Source organism: Esox lucius, chromosome 3 (assembly GCF_011004845.1).
Source record: "Esox lucius isolate fEsoLuc1 chromosome 3, fEsoLuc1.pri, whole genome shotgun sequence".
Taxonomy (NCBI): domain Eukaryota; kingdom Metazoa; phylum Chordata; class Actinopteri; order Esociformes; family Esocidae; genus Esox; species Esox lucius.
Window position 1 is genome coordinate 18,599,320 of NC_047571.1, and position 17,077 is coordinate 18,616,396.

Here is a 17,077-nt window from a genome sequence, read left to right on the forward strand (position 1 = left end):
GCTAAGGGATAGGGAATATGGATTTCTGTTTTTTGGTCCCCACAAGGATAGAAAAACAAATGTGTGTGTGGTGAAGACTTCAAACCTGAAGATCCTAATACGCTTTCTGGACCAAGGCCTAATAGTCATAGTGTGTGTGTATGTGTGTGGTCCAAGTGTATGTGTACTTGTGGACCCCTAGAGTCCCCACAAAGATAGTAAAACCTAAGAAATCAATCCCCAAAAAGGAAAATGTTATTCCTGGCCTTGGTCTTTCGAGTTAGAATTAGGGTTCCTTTTAGCTTTAAACACAACGGGTTAAGGTTAGGGCTAGGAGTATTGTTGGCATGAAAGTTCATCATAGGTTTAGAGTTACATTTAGGGCTAGGGGATAGGGAACCTAGATTTCTGAGTTTAAGGTCCCAACAAGGATAGAAAATCAAATGTGTGTGTTAGTGTTGTGGACCTGGACATTTTCGAATCGAATGGACCGGGAAGGGGTGTATTTGTATAGGCGTGTGTGGTATATCATGACAAATATCTTTCACAACAGTCAAAGCACGTGTTTACACTTGATCAATCATTCACTCTAAACTGGAGAGTCTGTCTGATGGCATTGCTCGCACTTTCCCCAGGATGACAAATATCACTCGTCTAAACAAAGATTAATATGAGCTCCTTTTCAGCAAGGAGTTGTTTAATTTTCAATATGAATGTACTGATATGTGCTTTTTTGGGCTCCTCCATTCTCCTAGTTTTGAATGACTCCCTCTGTGTAGAAGCAATGAAGAGACCGTTGAATATGGCTGAAAATAGGTAATACTTTTTAATCTACAACTAATTAAATGTAAAATGGCTTTAAAGTTTGAAACTGGAATTCTATTTAACTGAAGGGAAGGGCAATCTGCTATGAGGAGGGTCAGGAGTGTAGACAAACCAAATCCGATCAACTGTAAGATGAAAATGTGGTCATCATGGACCCCTTGTAACTCCTGCACAGACAAGAAGGTGAAAACATTAGTTCTCATTACGTGGTTCACTTTCAATCGTAGGACTAAATAGTAATGATGTACAAAAAAATCTCTTTTTTTTCTTTTCATTCATGTACATGGTGCAGTATCGTTTCCAATACATGGAGAAGGCATCCCAGTTTGGAGGGACACAATGTCTGGATAGTCAGTGGCAACAGCATACGTGCCCAGCTGCGCAGTCAGCATGTTTGGTACCAGACTTCTGTGAGGAAACCTTTACCTGCAATAGTACAGGTTAGTTAAGCAATATACCTTCGAAATCTCAAGCCAAACATACATCTGTTAGGTAATCTTATGTCTTATAATGTGGAATGAGGGTTTCAATCCAGGTTGTGTGTGTGTTTTGGTGAATTTGTTCCTAGGTCGCTGTGTGAGTCAGGAGCTTCGCTGTAACGGTGAAGCAGACTGTCAGGACCTGTCTGATGAGATGGACTGTGAGCAGATCAACTACAGAAAGGACAAATGTTCCTCTCTACTTTCCATCCCCGGGGCTAGCCGTGCCACTCAGGGGTAAACTGCCAGCCAACAGCCATAACCACTATCTCATTATGAATGGCAATGACAGGATCCATTTGACAAACACACTGATTCATAAAAGCATCCGTTGACTCTTAATTTTTGTAAATTTAAAACAATGACATCATATATATTTTTCTCCCTAGCTATAACATACTGACAGGGGAATTTGTGGATCAAATTCTTGATCCAGAATATTATGGAGGGAAGTGTGAATATGTCTACAATGGAGAATGGAGAAAACTCATGTATGATGCCTTCTGTGAGAATCTACAATATAATGAGGATGAGAAATATTACCGGAAACCCTACAACTTTCATTCATACAGATTTGTGGTACGGTTCTGTGAATCATCATGTTGCAATGTTTTTCAGTGATCAACTCATCAATGATATTTGAACATTTGAACATTGAACATTTTTATTTGTTATTCTAGGCTGAGGCTACCTCTGAAGGCTCTTCAGAGTACTATGAAGACATGGCCACGTTCGTGAAGGCCAGAAAGACAGAACATGCTTTTAATATGGGTTTTTCTGTTGGTATTCAGCGTGTGGAAGTTGGAGTGTCAGGAAATGTAGAAACCGAGTTTCTAAACAATTTAACAAAATACACCAGTGAGGTAAGAAAATATATTTTAAGTGATAGCCTAAAACAGTCTCTTTATTCAAAGGAAACACAAATGTTGACGCTGGCTGAGTTTAATTCCATGAAACTATTGCCTACCACCACGTTAAGGAGTCCAGAAGATAGGGAACATCCATCATGGACTAAAATGCAGCCCATGAGAGCTATGTTTTCTTTCTCAAGCCTAAATGTATGAAATGTATGCATTATACAAATGAAGCTATGATGATGTATTCTCTGTTGCTATGATAATGTGTTCTCAGGACCATGGCTTTGTCCGGTTGCTGTCTAAGGTTCAGACAGCCCACTTTAAGATGAGGAGCGAAGGTCTGATGCTTCATGAAGACATGTACCAATCCCTAATGGAGCTTCCTGAGGAGAGCTATGATTTTGGCCTGTACTCTCGCTTCATCAACAATTTTGGAACACACTATATCACCCAGGGCATTATGGGAGGGACACTGGAGTACGTGTCAGTCCTCAACAAAGTGGCCATGAAAACCTCAGGTATGGTGACATCTTTTCATTTGAGTGATGCTGTCATTGAATGAGTGAGCTATGTCTGTGCCAATAGTGGTAAAGGTGTGAAGAGGAATAATTGAAAATTATCCTGTGAATTCATATTTTCCATGCAACTTGTTGTGACCATATAATGCTGATTGTATAATGTACTTTTCTTGTGCTACACTTTGAACAGAAATCAATGCAAAACAAGTCAGAAGGTGTTTGGGTGCATCTCTCGGTATAAGCAGTCCTCCAAGCCAGACGGAACAGGTAAACGTTGGAGCAAAACTTAACATCAAAAGATGCAAAGCCATTGGATCTTACAGCAAAGGTGTGTTAACTGAACTGCCTCAACACCCTGTTAGCAGTGGAAGACCATGATCTAACCAGAACCCTGCGTTTTGTTTTTGTTTTCAGTGATATTTAGATTAACTTTGTATTGAATAGCACTATTATAACAAATATCATTATAAGAAAATCCTAAGAAAGATTTAACCAACGGCATCTTAATGTGACATTTCTCATTTAATAAAATGTACTGATGATTTTTCTTTTCGAACCAGATGATGTCGGCAAATCCAGTTTAATTAAGGATATTGTGACGCTGGTGAAGGGGGGCAGTACAGGAAGTAGTGCGGGTCTGCTGCCTGTCAAGGACTCTGACACATACAGGAAGTGGGGCCTTTCCCTCAAGTACAACCCAGCACTCATTGAGTATGAGGTATGATAGTGTATACTTCGTACATCACAAACAGTGCTTGAAATTACATTTGGGCATTCTACTGGAAACATGGTTCTTCAAACGCATTACAATATATTTGATACTTTGTGCAAAATGTCTTACACACCCTCACATTGTTCTCTCCTCTCCCTCTCTTTCTCTGTCCCCAGACTTTGCCCATATTTGAGTTGGTGCGTCTCAGCACATCAAAGGACCATGTGGGGAAACGTCTGACCCACCTGAGAAGGGCTTGGGAGGAGTACCTGCTCCAGTTCAACTCCTGTCGCTGTTCCCCCTGCTGGCACAATGGCATCCCTGTCCTCACCCAGACCTCCTGCCACTGTATGTGCAAGGAGGGCTTTAGAGGGGATGCCTGTGAGGAGACCCACAGGCAAGGTGAGTGTTACCGAGTACTTTTAGAACCAATCGCATCCTGGTAAAGATCCAGGGCAACATGACAGAATCATTAATGCTGTCAGATAGCAGCCATTACCACTCCTTACTACTCTTACTTCTGGAATCTTTTACATAAGTAGAAAGCCTGTCACAGAGCCTGGTTAAACGTTAATGTTGTTGTCTGTCAGGTTCGACCACGGATGGAGCCTGGAGCTGCTGGGGGGCATGGTCTTCCTGTCAATCAGGAAGTAAGACACGCAGAAGGTCATGTGACAACCCCCGGCCAGATGGAGGTGTAGCCTGCCTGGGGCCCTCCTCCCAGAATCAATACTGCTGAAGTAATGGAATGGCCAATGGAATACGAGTCACATTACGACTGGGGGCAGAGATTCCAACAATACCCCAAGTGAAGTGAAGGGAATCCCAATGATACCAACTCTGTTTTCTCATCTGGTCACACAAGTTGATGGTCAATATGTTTGTATTTAGAAATAAAAACATGTACAACAATACCTTACAACGGGTGCTCATTGACTTTGTCATAAAAAAAGATTAAAAAACGGCAGGGTCATGAATGGTCTTTATTTTCCTCAAGTATCAGACAATATCAGAAACAGTCAGAAGTGTCTTCCTGGAGTCCTCTGCAGGGCATGCCTCCATTGCTCGGTGCAGGATTGTTACACTCACGGCTCCGTGTTTTAGTCCTTCCCATGCAGGGTGACCACGAACCCCAGCAGCTCCAGTTGCCATCTATGGCTATATCTGTTTGGGTGAATAGGTCAAAATGATAAACCTTCCCAATAGCACAGAATGGGCATATTATGAGAATGAAGGAGACCTTCAAGCCCCAGGCGATGGTGTCCTGTAGGTCAGGGTGTTTACTGAGAGACTGACCTGGTCGTTGAGTGATCTCACAACCCAGGCCACTGTAGCCAGTTGGACACAAACACTCACACCTGGTCCCTGAGTGGAAAGAGAAAGACATCCATAGCATTGTGAGGATTACCATCTTTCATAGTTTCCTAAATGTGCCAAATTTAACTGGACGGAGGAGGGAGGGAGTCCTTTAAGAAAAGCTAGTGTTTCTGAAGCATGAGGAAGGAGGGAGGGCGTTTACCTTTAAGAACTGCTCGTCCGTTGTTGCGGCAGGGAGCACAGCGGCAGGAGCTGTTCTCCTCCAGGTAGTCTGCCAGGGCTCTCCTCAGGTTCTTCTTCAAGGAGTTAGTGTTGGAGAAGTCTCTAGAGGTCACAAGCTCATAAATGGGCCGCGTCTGTCACACAGACAACAACAAGGTTAACAGTGATGTGACAGCATGAGGACCAGCTCAGGGCTGGAGTCTGACGGACACAGACACCCTGGGAAAACCTGGAGGACAGAGAGAGAGTTGAGGAGAGAATGAGGGAGGCTAAAAAAAAGGAGAGAGCAAATAAAATGACAGCAGAACAAAGTGAGATGAATGGAAAGGACACTACAAGTCCCAGTGTGCTGTAGATAAGTGAAGAAAAGAGAAAGGAGACGGGGAAAGAGGGAGTAGAAAAAAGACAAGGATAAATGTTGAGGACGGAGAACCGAGGCAGTGTTCCCACCGTGCTGCGGATGAAGTCGGGGTTGTAATGCACTGCCTCTCCCCACAGTCTCATCAGTTGTGGCGTGGGCAGCCTCTGGGCAGCCAGCGCGGTTATGGACTCGCTGTCACCCCCTCTAACTATTGAGACAAAGTCTTCAGCCATGCTTCCCTCCACTGTGTCCTCTAGAGGAGGGCGGGAGGAACGTGAGGGAGAGAGGGAGATAGGGGGAGAGTGAAAGACAGAGCCATTTAAAGAGATTGTAGAGATTGCAAGAAAGTCCGAACAAATTGTTGCTATCCGTCCTACGGCACAACAGGATTGACAGAGAGAGGTCATCGTGTCCGTGTCCAGGTTTCACCTCCCATCTCATTGAGCAGGCCAACACATCCGCCTCCTTCGATTCCCACAGACACATACACCCCCAGGATGTTTGCCCCCACCTTCCGACTGAACTGCACACAGTTCTTGTAGGCTTCCAGGGAGTAATCTGAAATGGTTTGATAAAGGAAAATATTGTTACTCCCGCTGTGGAACGTTACTTCATTTGAATCGTCCATGACCGGACACAAGCGAAGCAGAAAGTAAGCCTTTAGAGCCGTGAAGCTGGTCTTTGTTGACAAAGAACAGCAGAGCATCATCCGTCACCTGTCTTCTCCAGCTTCTGTTTGTCCAGGACGATGGTGTAATCGTAGTCCCCTCCGAGGGTGGCCTCTGTGATGTAATGCGTGCCGTAGTCCCTGTAGATCTGCCTGTACTCCCCGTAGTCGTAGGACTGAGGCAGGGCACGGAGACGCTGGAGGAACTCTGGATGCAGCATCAGATCCTCCGACTTCAGGACGTATCGGGCCAGTTCCAGCTCCGCCTTGGCCCAGACAAAGCTGTTTTTCTGGGGATGGGTGTCAGGAGGGCTTGGTTACTGTGGATTTTGGGGTGAACACTGTGTCATGCAGAACGTCACGGATAAATATATAATGAATAGATCTGATCTCAGTTCCCTATTCTACATAAGAGACAAGCCTATCTATACCATACAGTGTTGTTTCAGAACATTTGATAGCATAGCTCCCTTCTGAACAACCCCTTGACCAGCAACCGACCTTCTCAGAGAAACTCCTTATCTTTTTCTCGGATTTGGAGTATTTGGAGTCAGCATAGTTGAATCCAAACTCGAACACGCCTGGCACAGCAAAGCCCATGGATACAGTGGTCTTGGAAGTACGCTCCTTCAAGGTATAATCGATATATTCAGAGTATGACTCAAAAGACTGCAGCTTGAAGTCGTACGAGCCTTTGGTCTGTTGAAGAAGAAATGTCGTCTATTACAGGCAACAGTCACACACATACTAAAACACCAACACAGTTTATGCTTCTGTACTGCTCTTCTAACAGGTGACAGGAGGAAACACAGTGGTGAGAGAACAGGTGCTGTAATTAAAGTCACACTGCATTTGAAGAACATCCTAGCGGTGTCTACCTCCAGTGTGTACTGCTGCAGGTTATAAGGCTTCCTGAACCTTGCGTCCTGGATGTAGTGAGGCAAACAACTGCCCGCGTAGTATCTGTTATCAATGACCACTCCCTCCAAGTTACTGTTTAGTATGTTGATCCTGTAACGGGAGAAAAGGAATGGAATTCACGCACGTCACATGCCAATGGAAGATCTCTGTAAAAACGACTAGCTGTGTACGCAGACGTCAGACTAGTCCTGGGCCCAAGTCTACACGCCTCACCCTTTGGCCAGGTTCTCAATGCCGTAGTACTCCTGAACCTCCTCCTTACAGGCCTTTTTCACCTTCTGACATCCCTTCTCATCCGAGAGGTCCCCGCAGTCGTCGTCCCCGTTACAGCGCAGGCCGACAGGCACACAGCGCCCTGGGAAGGTGCACAGCCCACATCTCAGATCACTCCCTGCCTGCTGTAGACCACTCAAAGGCCACAAGTATTTGCGTTGTTGTACTGGAAACAGTAGTCACCTTTAAAAGTGATACTTCTATAAACGTTTTAATATTTGTATATACTGTATATACAGTACCAGTCAAAGGTTTGTATGTTTTGACTGGTACTGTGTTTAGTATTTTTCCACATTTGGGTCCCATGATCAGAATGAAGTAGTAGTGAGTTGCAGGGTCGGCCATAGCGGTTTATTGTGAACCTGTTATATGGGGGTAATACCTGTGGAAGAGCAGAGGAATCCTTCACACAGAGGCACTTCAAGCTTACAGTCGTAGCGAGACGCAGGGCTACAGGTCTCCACCTCCTTGCCTTGGACATGACAAGGTACCCCACCAAACTGAGAGGGCTGGATCAGTTTATTATGACGATACTGTGTGTGGGTGCGGGGGACACACACAAATGAAAACTATTTGAGTGAAACTGTATTTCCGGTCTGCCCCCCCCGTCTAAATTCATTCACAGACAGGCTTTATCTACCCTCATCCTCCTTATCATCCATTTCATTCACATCATCATTATCATAATTCCTATCATCGTCCATTTCATTATCCTCCTCCATATCATCCATTTCATTCTCATCGTCCATTTCATTCTCATCATCCATTTCATTCTCTCCTGCATTAATTTACCCTCTTCTTCTGGCAGACATCACAGCGTGTCCAGGAAGTCCATTCTGATTGGACACAGTCCACTGGCTCCACGAAGGCCTGAGTTCCTACAGCACGAGCCTCACGGATGCCACTGGCCACCTCGCCACTGCTGCCGGTTGTCGCTATGGCAACATCACTGAAACACAGGACACCATAACTCCCAGTTCACTGCAGTGGATCATCCTCAGGTATTAATCAGTTCGGATGAGACAGAAAGAATCATCAGCCTCCAGTATTAGTCAGGTAGAGTGAGACAGGTAATATCATCAACCTCAAATATTATTCAGGTAGAGTGAGACAGGTAATATCGTCAACCTCCAGTATTAGTCAGTTAGTGTGAGACAGGTAATATCATCAACCTCCAGTATTAGTCAGGTATTGTGAGACAGGTAATATCATCAACCTCCAGTATTAGTTAGGTAGAGAGAGACAGTAGGAATCATCATCCTCCAGTATTAGTCAGGTAGAGTGAGACAGGTAATATCATCAACCTCCAGTATTAGTCAGGTAGTGTGAGACAGGTAATATCATCAACCTCCAGTATTAGTCAGGTAGTGTGAGACAGGTAATATCATCAGCCTCCAGTATTAGTCAAGTAGAGTGACTCTAACACAAACATTTACCCATAACCCCTCAATGTATCTCAGAACCTAACCCTAACCTTAATCCAAAACCCCTCAATGTAACTCAGAACCAAACCTTAATCCAAAACCCCTCAATGTATCTCAGAACCTAACCCTAACCTTAATCCAAAACTCCTCAATGTATCTCAGAACCTAACCCTAACCTTAATCCAAAACTCCTCAATGTATCTCAGAACCTAACCCTAACCTTTACCCAAAACTCCTCAATGTATCTCAGAACCTAAACCTAACCTTAATACAAAACTCCTCAATGTAACTCAGAACCTAAGCATTACCTTAAACTGAACCCCTACAATAAGCCTAAATAGCCTCATTGGGATGTGAACATTTCTCTACAGTGTTGACTTCTCCATGTTTCTATGCTTGCAGGTCCCCACAAGTATAGGTATGCTTTAACAAACAGACACACATACATTGTTTTCTAATGAACCATTAATTGATTTACCCACAGCTTAAATCCTTCCCGTTGTAGCCAGATAAGGCCTCAGTCTAGAACATTTACCATCGGGGAGTGTTTTGCAAATAACCACAACAAATTATAGTTTTTTTGTCAAATGTAAAGAGAAGACAGTCGTTGCCTTTGTATCCCTATCTTACACACACACACACACACACACACTGAATGAAAGTTTTACCAGAGTAGGAGGCAGCACAGTGCAGTAGAAACAAGATAGCAGCATGAGCAGAATGCAGACTTCAACATGGATACTGACTGCATGGTGGTACTTCTAGATCTGAACAGTCTCCGACAGGACTGACACACAGACGGGATGACACAACAGTGTGCATGTTTTTTCAGGTATCTGTGTATCTAAACACACTGATCAATACCACCAGGGGCATGGACTCAGAGGAATGGGAATCTCCACCAGTCAGCTATTGGGAAACACAAAGCACACAGACGTTTTTTTGTGTGTTATATTTGTTTGGATATTTCACAGGCTTCTTAATGGTCACTGACCTAAACTAAATGACCCTTTTCAGAATAATGAGCTACAATATGCACAATATGGAGCTTAACAATGTAAAAATAAAAGTAATCTAAATGCAGATTGAGGTTAGCTTTAGTGGTTGAAGGGCTTGATTTAGGTTTGTGTTGATTTATGTTTTGTGTATATCAAATTGATCACTACACAGAGCAGCTGACAGGTAGCCAGATAACATTTTAACTTTGAGGATGTACTACCTGGAAGTTCTAATTTCAAACAACTCCTCTGAGTGTACTGAACTGACCTGAACAAGTTACAGGTATAACAAAGAACAGAACACAGAACAGGACCCCGTTATCTAATAAAAAGGTAACAGGACCAAGGAAATACAACCCAAGTAATATCAACGAAACCCAGGTAACATCAACAGAACCCAGGTAATACTGACAGAACCCTGGTAATTTCAACAGGAACCAGGTAAAATCAACAGAACCCAGGTAATATCATCAGGAATCAGGTAATTTCAACAGAACACAGGTAATATCAATAGAACCCAGGTAATATCAACAGAACCCAGGCAATATCAACAGGAACCATATAATATCAACAGGACCCAGATAAAATTCAAAGGTCCTAGATAATATAAACAGGACCAAGGTCATATCAACATGATTAAGGTAATATCAAGTTTTGTTTTAAAACAAACCACAAGTAGCACTTTCTTTGTGGATGCTGAAATGAAGAATGACAAGATTTTAAGTTGTTGTACCAAATGTTAAAAATGGCTGATGCACCACACTCAAATGTCAAGAGAAAACTGGGAATCACATTATATTTTATTTGTGACAGAACAGTGGGGATGAGAAGTACAGTAAATGGGAAGAAATATACGTACAAAATTCCTTTTACTCTTTTCGTGACCATTGGAATTCATAAATAAAATGTACAAAATATTGTTAGACTATTTTGTTTTGCATTTTCATGTATCAGCAGGGTTACAGTTATCATCATCATAGTCTAGAAGTAAATAGCAATAATATCTCTATTATTATCCTATAAAGTTGCCATGTTTTGACCCTTTGTAACTCAGTGGAACAGACAGACCTACAATATGCCCCAAACCTTTAGTTGCATCAATGAACTGTTTTACTGTAATACAATGACAGGACAAGATAACAGTGACTGGACAACAGAACCTGTACAAACCATAATAGTAAGGCATAGTAATGTGTGGAGTCTGCTGCTGACTGGGCCTTATTTGTTTGGTTCCTAGAAAGCATCCAAATATTGTATGTAGTAAAAGTCCATCGTCCAAATACTATTAGAAATCATTTCAAATATGTCAGCTGTGTTTAACTGAGTTTGCTTGTTACAATGGAACCAAAAGAAAAGTCCCAAAATTGCAAACTCTGTCTACGTAGCACTTTACAGGCGGACGCAAACTATGTGGTTCACATAGTAACTCGGAACCCAGGGCTGGTTGCAGAATAGTAAGGGTCCACATAGAGCTTGAAAACAAACACTGAAGGATGGGTGGTACACCTGTTGGGAAGTCTAAAACAGCTAAAACAAGATTATGCACGAGATTGTCCCTGTCCCTCACATTACCCAGGTAAAAGTGACTTTATTAAGAAACTGGCCTGTCAATCTTTTGTTTTGTGTGTGAGAGGATTACCGCTTCATTTTCAAGAGAGCGTGTTCATCGCGAGTACGTAGCAGGCATCATCAACACGTGGATTCAGTGGCTCACAGATTTACAGTTCAAGATGTCACAGACTTACTGAACCTAACAGAGAAACAAAAACGTGGTAAATAAAATGGCAACAAAAGCAAAGCAAAACATCCAGACGATACAGACAGAGGTGCTGGTAGGGCTTTGCTTTAAAATGAAGAGCCACAGATAGACTGTGTCAGAAGCCCTTTTCATACTTGCCATTAACATGAGTCATTTGTCCTGATCCTGTCCGGGGCTTGACCTGATCTCAGTTTACACTGTTCTGATCAAAAATCTAATCACAATTCATCCTTTATTGGTCTACAGCTAAAACATTGAGCACTCAGAATGTAGACAAGATCAGGGCTAAGGACGCTTTAGAACCATCTCTAAACAGGGCTCGAGAGGCAGACCTTATGGCACAGAGGTTCAGGTGCAGGGGCCTTGACTGAGGACATCTTATTTACAAAATAGAAGTTTGACAAACAGGATATTTTTCCGGCCAATGCCTCAACACCTTTGCCCTATCCTAAAAATGCTAATAAGCATCAACGCAAAGGTTGCAGGTTACAAAATAAAAATTATATTTAGATCTGTTAGCTTTGAAAAGGATGCTACGGTGCTATGGAGAAGAGCGTGGCAGTCACTGTTGCAGTTAGCTGGATCCACAATACAAAGTCTGTTCATGCAAGTTCTTTGAAAGCATTTGGCAAGTCATCTGTTCAACACAGTCGGTCCTTGCAGGCAGGTGGGTGGCAATTCTCTGAATGAGCTGGAAAAGCCCATAGGATACTGTTCCTCCTCGAAATCACACACACACAAAAAATCTGAATCCTTAGGACAAATTATAATTATTTTTCTAATATTGCAGTTTGATTGGCGCTTTCAGGTCGCACGATAGATTAGGCATTTGTGCCCACTAGCCTGTGGCAGGATGTTGTCGTGACAACTACCTGCTGCTACAGTTTGTCAAAGGTCAAAGGTCACTTCCTGGAAGAAAGACCTTCCGATTGGCTGGGAAAAAAACCATCTTGGCTAGTCAAAATTTCCAAAGTGAAGGGTGTTGGCGTTGTGTTCAGGTTAATCCTATGGTACTACTGATTTAGGCTGCCAAAATTAATAGTCTCTGGAACAGAACAGTGATTAGTGTAATCCAGCTATGAAGAGGGACACAGGTCCAAATTCTCTCCGCCTCTTCTCTCTCTCTCAGCATTCCGTCCTTCTCTTATCTCTGGCCTTAAAGAGGGATCTTCTCCTGGAGAGGACAACAGCAGTATTAAAACACATTGAAGCAAAGCACACACACACACACACACATTGTAGGCCTTTCCTTGTGGGGACACAAAAATTATTCCCATTCTTACCAATGGCCCCTTTACTGCTATTTATCTGGGCAATTAGGGTTTATTTGCTTTAAAAAAATTAATATATATTGAGATGGCCAGGTTTTAGAAAGAAAACAGAGTGAAAGAACAGAAAGAATAAACAACACTTACAGGTCACTTCAGGTCTAGGTCTTCTAAAGATTAAGGGGGCCTTAAATACAGCTCTGGAAAAACCTAAGAGACCACTGCACCTTTTTCTTTCCTTTCCAAAAACGTTGGAAAGGAAGGTTTTGAGTGAGGAACAGAAGGGTTAACATTAAGAGACCACTGCAAATTGAACACTTCTGTTCCTCACTCAAAACGTTCCGTTTCAACTTTTTTGGAAAGGAAAGTAAAAGGTGCAGTGGTCTCTTAATTTTTTCCAGAGCTGTATTTGTGTTTTGATATGTATTTTGATGCAAACAAAAATCTCCAGTCCCTGCTGCAATTGTGAATGTATGGACAGCAGGTGGCAGTATTGATCCATACTTTTCTTTTCCTGAATCTATGCAGCAATGTTCCATTTCGCAATGTTCCACAGAGCCATAATAACGAAAACTTAAACAAAACCATGGCTCTTCCATAATTGGCTGAGGACCATTTAACCGTGAGGAACATTTAGCAAGGGCACAGACAGACTCAAAGACAAACGAGAGATGTACTCCTCTGAAAAGACGCCGCTGACAAGGTAAGCCGAACGCTGGAGGGTTGTCAGACCAATCAATAAAACAGATTTAAAAAAAGGCCTTATGGGAATACAAAAGGTTGGACCATGCATAAGGATGTAACAGAGAGAAGAGAGATGAGGAGATAAGAGGAAAGAAAGGAGATTATGATTGGAGGTGGAACCTTTAAAGGGGAGGAGAGAAAGGAAGAAGAGAAAGAGGAAAAGAAATGAGAGGAGGGGAGACCCACTCAGAGGCCAGTGCTCTCTAGCTGTCTTCCTGTGGACTGGTGTGGGAGGGGTCAGCTGGAGCATCACTGGTCAGTGTGCATGAACCCTACACGGACGAGAACAGAAAGACTGTTAGAATACATAGACACATCATGCGACCGTGAATGAAAACACCTATCCGTTCTCTTTACTAACTCATTGGCTGACACTCACAGAGTCCTCGTCCCTGCAACTAGAGGGTGTGGCCTCGGTTTCCACAGGGGAGTGGTCTGTGGCGGAGTCACTGGTCTGGGACGGGGCGGAGTCTGAGGATGAGCTGGGCTGGGGGGCTGGGGTGGACGCTGCAGAGAGAGATGGTTAGGAACATTAATTAGCTGGGTTAGAGTTAGAGTTCAGTCAGGAGCTGTTCTGTTTGTTTGGTAATTATCCAGTGTGATTGATGGAGAGATTGGCTACAGGAAGAGTTTACCTGAGTCCGTGGAGGGCGAGGTGGACGTGCCTGGACTCAAGGTCATCCGAGAGAGGTCGAGGTCACTACAGCTGCCTTCCTCTTCCTGGTTCATAGCCGAAGGTGACGTCACAGCCAGCGGAGAACCCGGACCCAGCTGGCTGCAGACCAGGGAGTCAGGGGGCACCGGACCCAGGCCGGGAGTCTCACACCTTGCCATCATGACCAGGCCGACGGGCGTCTCACACCTGCCCACGGCACCCAGACCCATCGAAGTGGGGCTCATTGGCCCAGGAGTGCCACACCTGGCGCCCACCACCACGCCTGCCTCAGAGTCCCCACATAGGCCGTGCTGCTGCTGGAGCAGGATGGGGTCAGTGGCCTGATGCTGGGGGCTGGTGATGGCTGAGGAGGGGGTGGAGGAGAAGTCGCAGGGGGGCCCCTGGGGCCCGGGGCAGACGGTGGTGATGGGCACCATCATGGGGAGGTGGTGGCCCCCCACACCCACAGTCTGGGCCGGCATGTAGGCAGCCATGGCAGCCCATTGCTGCTGGGTGGCAGGGAAGATGTTGGCCTGGCTCCATATGACAGGCTGGCCCCCTGGGAGGACCTGGGTCACCTGGAGGGGCCCCTGAACCCCAAAAGCCAGGGTCTGGGCCTGACCAGCGAAGGCTCCCTGCTGGGCCCACTGGGCTGCCTGGACTGGCCCCATGGTCATGTACCCTGAGGGGACAGAGGTGGGACTAAAAGGGCCCGTGAAGATCTCTGGGGGGGCCTGGGGCTGGCGGTTGCACCTGCTGGGATCCAAAGTGTTGGCTGGGGACGGGGGCATCTGGAGGTGGGAGGGACATAGCCGTCACATGTCTAACTGGGCTCATTGTGATTACTTCTTAGGGTGCTGATTTTGGGAGTCAGTCGAACCGTCCTTTGGTGTGCAATATTTTTCTATTCACATAGAAATCACAATAACAAATGCCCCGCTGTCTGTCTTAACTGTCTTAATCAAATATACTGACTGTATAACAACGATGCTTTAAAATTATGCGTTGGATGTATAATATTTTAGCAGCAACATTGCAGACACTGTTAAAAAGTCAGGGTGAAGGGCAGACACTCACCGAGGGGGGAGTGGACATGTCTCCGAAAAGATCACAGTGGTTGATGTTCTGCAGAAGGACAAAGGGACAGAGACAGAGACCGAGAGAAAAGTGGCACTTTAAAACAAACAAAGCTGTGCCATAACACATTCCATTCATCTAATAGGCTGTGTGTATATGTGTGTGAATGTGTGTGTGATTGTGTATGTGTGTGTGTGTGTATGTATGTGTGTGTGATGGGAGGGTGGGGGAGACGTGGAATCTAATCATTAAGAGAATTGTACTGAAGATGTCTAGAAACAACTATCTCCTTTTCTCTCATTTCTTTATCAGAAAATGGATCTAAAACTTATCTCTCGTGGTGTTCTATAATTGGCTTGGTAAAAGGGCCATTCACTACAATCAAATGAACACTGATGAGACATTCTGATGTCCGTCTCTGCCAATCAAATCAGCCCATGGAGTCCCATGAATGCATTACCATTGTGATTCCCCTCAACACAAGATAATATTATTTGATTAGGTAGGACTCGGAAGGTATAACTTGTTTTCAATAAAACGTCACATTAAGGTGTAGAACATAAGGCAAAAGAGCCCTCGGCTCCACTAATATCATTGATCAAGGGATTATGCAGTAAATACTAAAACTTTTCGACTGTTACACAATCAACCTCCAGGCAGTGCCAGAACTACAGAAGTTTTTTCAGTATGCTGACTTCTGAAAGACTAGCTGTCCCATCTGCTGCCATTTAACATTCTAACATCTTACATATAGAATCATTATTATTTATTTGAAAACACTTACTTTGGGTTCTTATACAGTAATAATGTAATTTTGATAGTATAGTGATTTACTATCAATATATAGTATAAAGAGTCACTAACAGTATGTTTCATTACTGTCTTTGGATTTGCAAGTCATTTGTCATTAACAAAGCATGCCTTCAGCAAAAGCCAGCCAATGATCCATTTCACTTGATGAAGTTGACATTGTTTGAGTGTATAATATAGTTGATTTAAGATTATGAGATTACTCTTTTCAGATTTTATTTATTTAAATATGCAATTATTGTACATGCTGAGGACAGACAACGATGTTTTGCATGGAATAATCTGAAATGTGTAGTACTGAATATGTTCTTCGATTGGAGATGGTACTACTCTTCCAAAGAATTGGAACAGTTGTTTAACCATCCCTTGATGGGCCGATATCAATGGTTTTGGTGAAGCTGGGGACTTACAGAAAGTTGTTACTGTGACACTTCATTGAAAACAACTTTTATAACACAGGTTAAAGTAAGTCACCAGTGTGTTTTGCACCGGCTGAACAGTCACCCTACTATATTTTTCACCACTGAGATAGTACGAGCACCTGACCCATATTGTAGACATGATCATTCCTAATCCTACTCTCATGGCTTCCCCCAGGCCATAAATCAGTTCAGTGCTCTAACAGTACAATTCCAACACAGAGGAGGGAGGACAGAAGGACATGTAGGTTCTACAACTAGACTATGAAATGAGTAAGTCGCATGAAATGGAAGTCATGGACTGCAGGGGCCATGCACAAGCAGATGATGAATCACCACGGAAACACACACAGGAATTACATGCTATAAATAAGTGCATGCAAGTCCTCGTACACACGCATAGGAGGAGCACTCACTAAAAGAAGAGCAGACGATGAGGGGAAAACAGCAGTCAGTGTTGCTGAAAGAGGGCGTGGGTGTAACATAACATTGTCTACATCTTAATTGATCGTGTACTGACATGGTACCACATCGCTGTTATGTACTCCATGTATTCTTACACTCTCATGGATGAATTAGGAGTGGGAGGAAGGCACGTCAGTTGGAAAAGGTGGACTAAATGTTCAAGTTACGTTGGGTCTTCCTCTCAGACAGGAAGGTTCTAGTTACGTTGGGTCTTCCTCTCAGACAGGAAGGTTCTAGTTACGTTGGGTCTTCCTCTCAGACAGGAAGGTTCTAGTTACATTGGGTCTCCCTCTCAAGACAGGAAGGTTCTAGTTACGTTGGGTCTTC

The 17,077-nt window shown here is 43.8% G+C and overlaps 2 protein-coding genes across 2 annotated transcripts in view; one reads left to right on the forward strand and one right to left on the reverse strand.

Moving 5' to 3' along the window:
- The first annotated feature begins 581 nt into the window (after positions 1 to 581).
- Positions 582 to 4,284, forward strand: c8a (complement component 8, alpha polypeptide). Its single transcript, XM_010886879.3, has 11 exons — positions 582 to 795; positions 873 to 987; positions 1,097 to 1,244; positions 1,373 to 1,520; positions 1,673 to 1,862; positions 1,964 to 2,146; positions 2,415 to 2,658; positions 2,849 to 2,986; positions 3,219 to 3,376; positions 3,547 to 3,772; positions 3,961 to 4,284. Exons 1-11 carry the CDS (start codon positions 650 to 652, stop codon positions 4,107 to 4,109), a joined length of 1,845 nt encoding a protein of 614 aa, XP_010885181.1. The 5' UTR covers positions 582 to 649; the 3' UTR covers positions 4,110 to 4,284.
- Positions 4,285 to 4,339: 55 nt separating this feature from the next.
- c8b (complement component 8, beta polypeptide) overlaps positions 4,340 to 17,077 on the reverse strand; it is a 49,379-nt gene continuing 36,641 nt past the window's right edge. The window contains exons 10-24 of the mRNA XM_010886899.3: positions 15,057 to 15,104; positions 13,960 to 14,770; positions 13,704 to 13,831; positions 9,224 to 9,399; positions 7,924 to 8,080; positions 7,514 to 7,664; positions 7,072 to 7,213; positions 6,816 to 6,948; positions 6,439 to 6,636; positions 5,987 to 6,227; positions 5,700 to 5,828; positions 5,360 to 5,523; positions 4,890 to 5,043; positions 4,667 to 4,735; positions 4,340 to 4,534 (exon numbers count right to left, since the gene is read on the reverse strand). Coding sequence (XP_010885201.2) covers positions 4,380 to 4,534; positions 4,667 to 4,735; positions 4,890 to 5,043; positions 5,360 to 5,523; positions 5,700 to 5,828; positions 5,987 to 6,227; positions 6,439 to 6,636; positions 6,816 to 6,948; positions 7,072 to 7,213; positions 7,514 to 7,664; positions 7,924 to 8,080; positions 9,224 to 9,399; positions 13,704 to 13,831; positions 13,960 to 14,770; positions 15,057 to 15,104 — 2,856 coding nt within the window. The 3' untranslated portion in view covers positions 4,340 to 4,379. The remainder of the gene's footprint in view (positions 4,535 to 4,666; positions 4,736 to 4,889; positions 5,044 to 5,359; positions 5,524 to 5,699; positions 5,829 to 5,986; positions 6,228 to 6,438; positions 6,637 to 6,815; positions 6,949 to 7,071; positions 7,214 to 7,513; positions 7,665 to 7,923; positions 8,081 to 9,223; positions 9,400 to 13,703; positions 13,832 to 13,959; positions 14,771 to 15,056; positions 15,105 to 17,077) is intronic.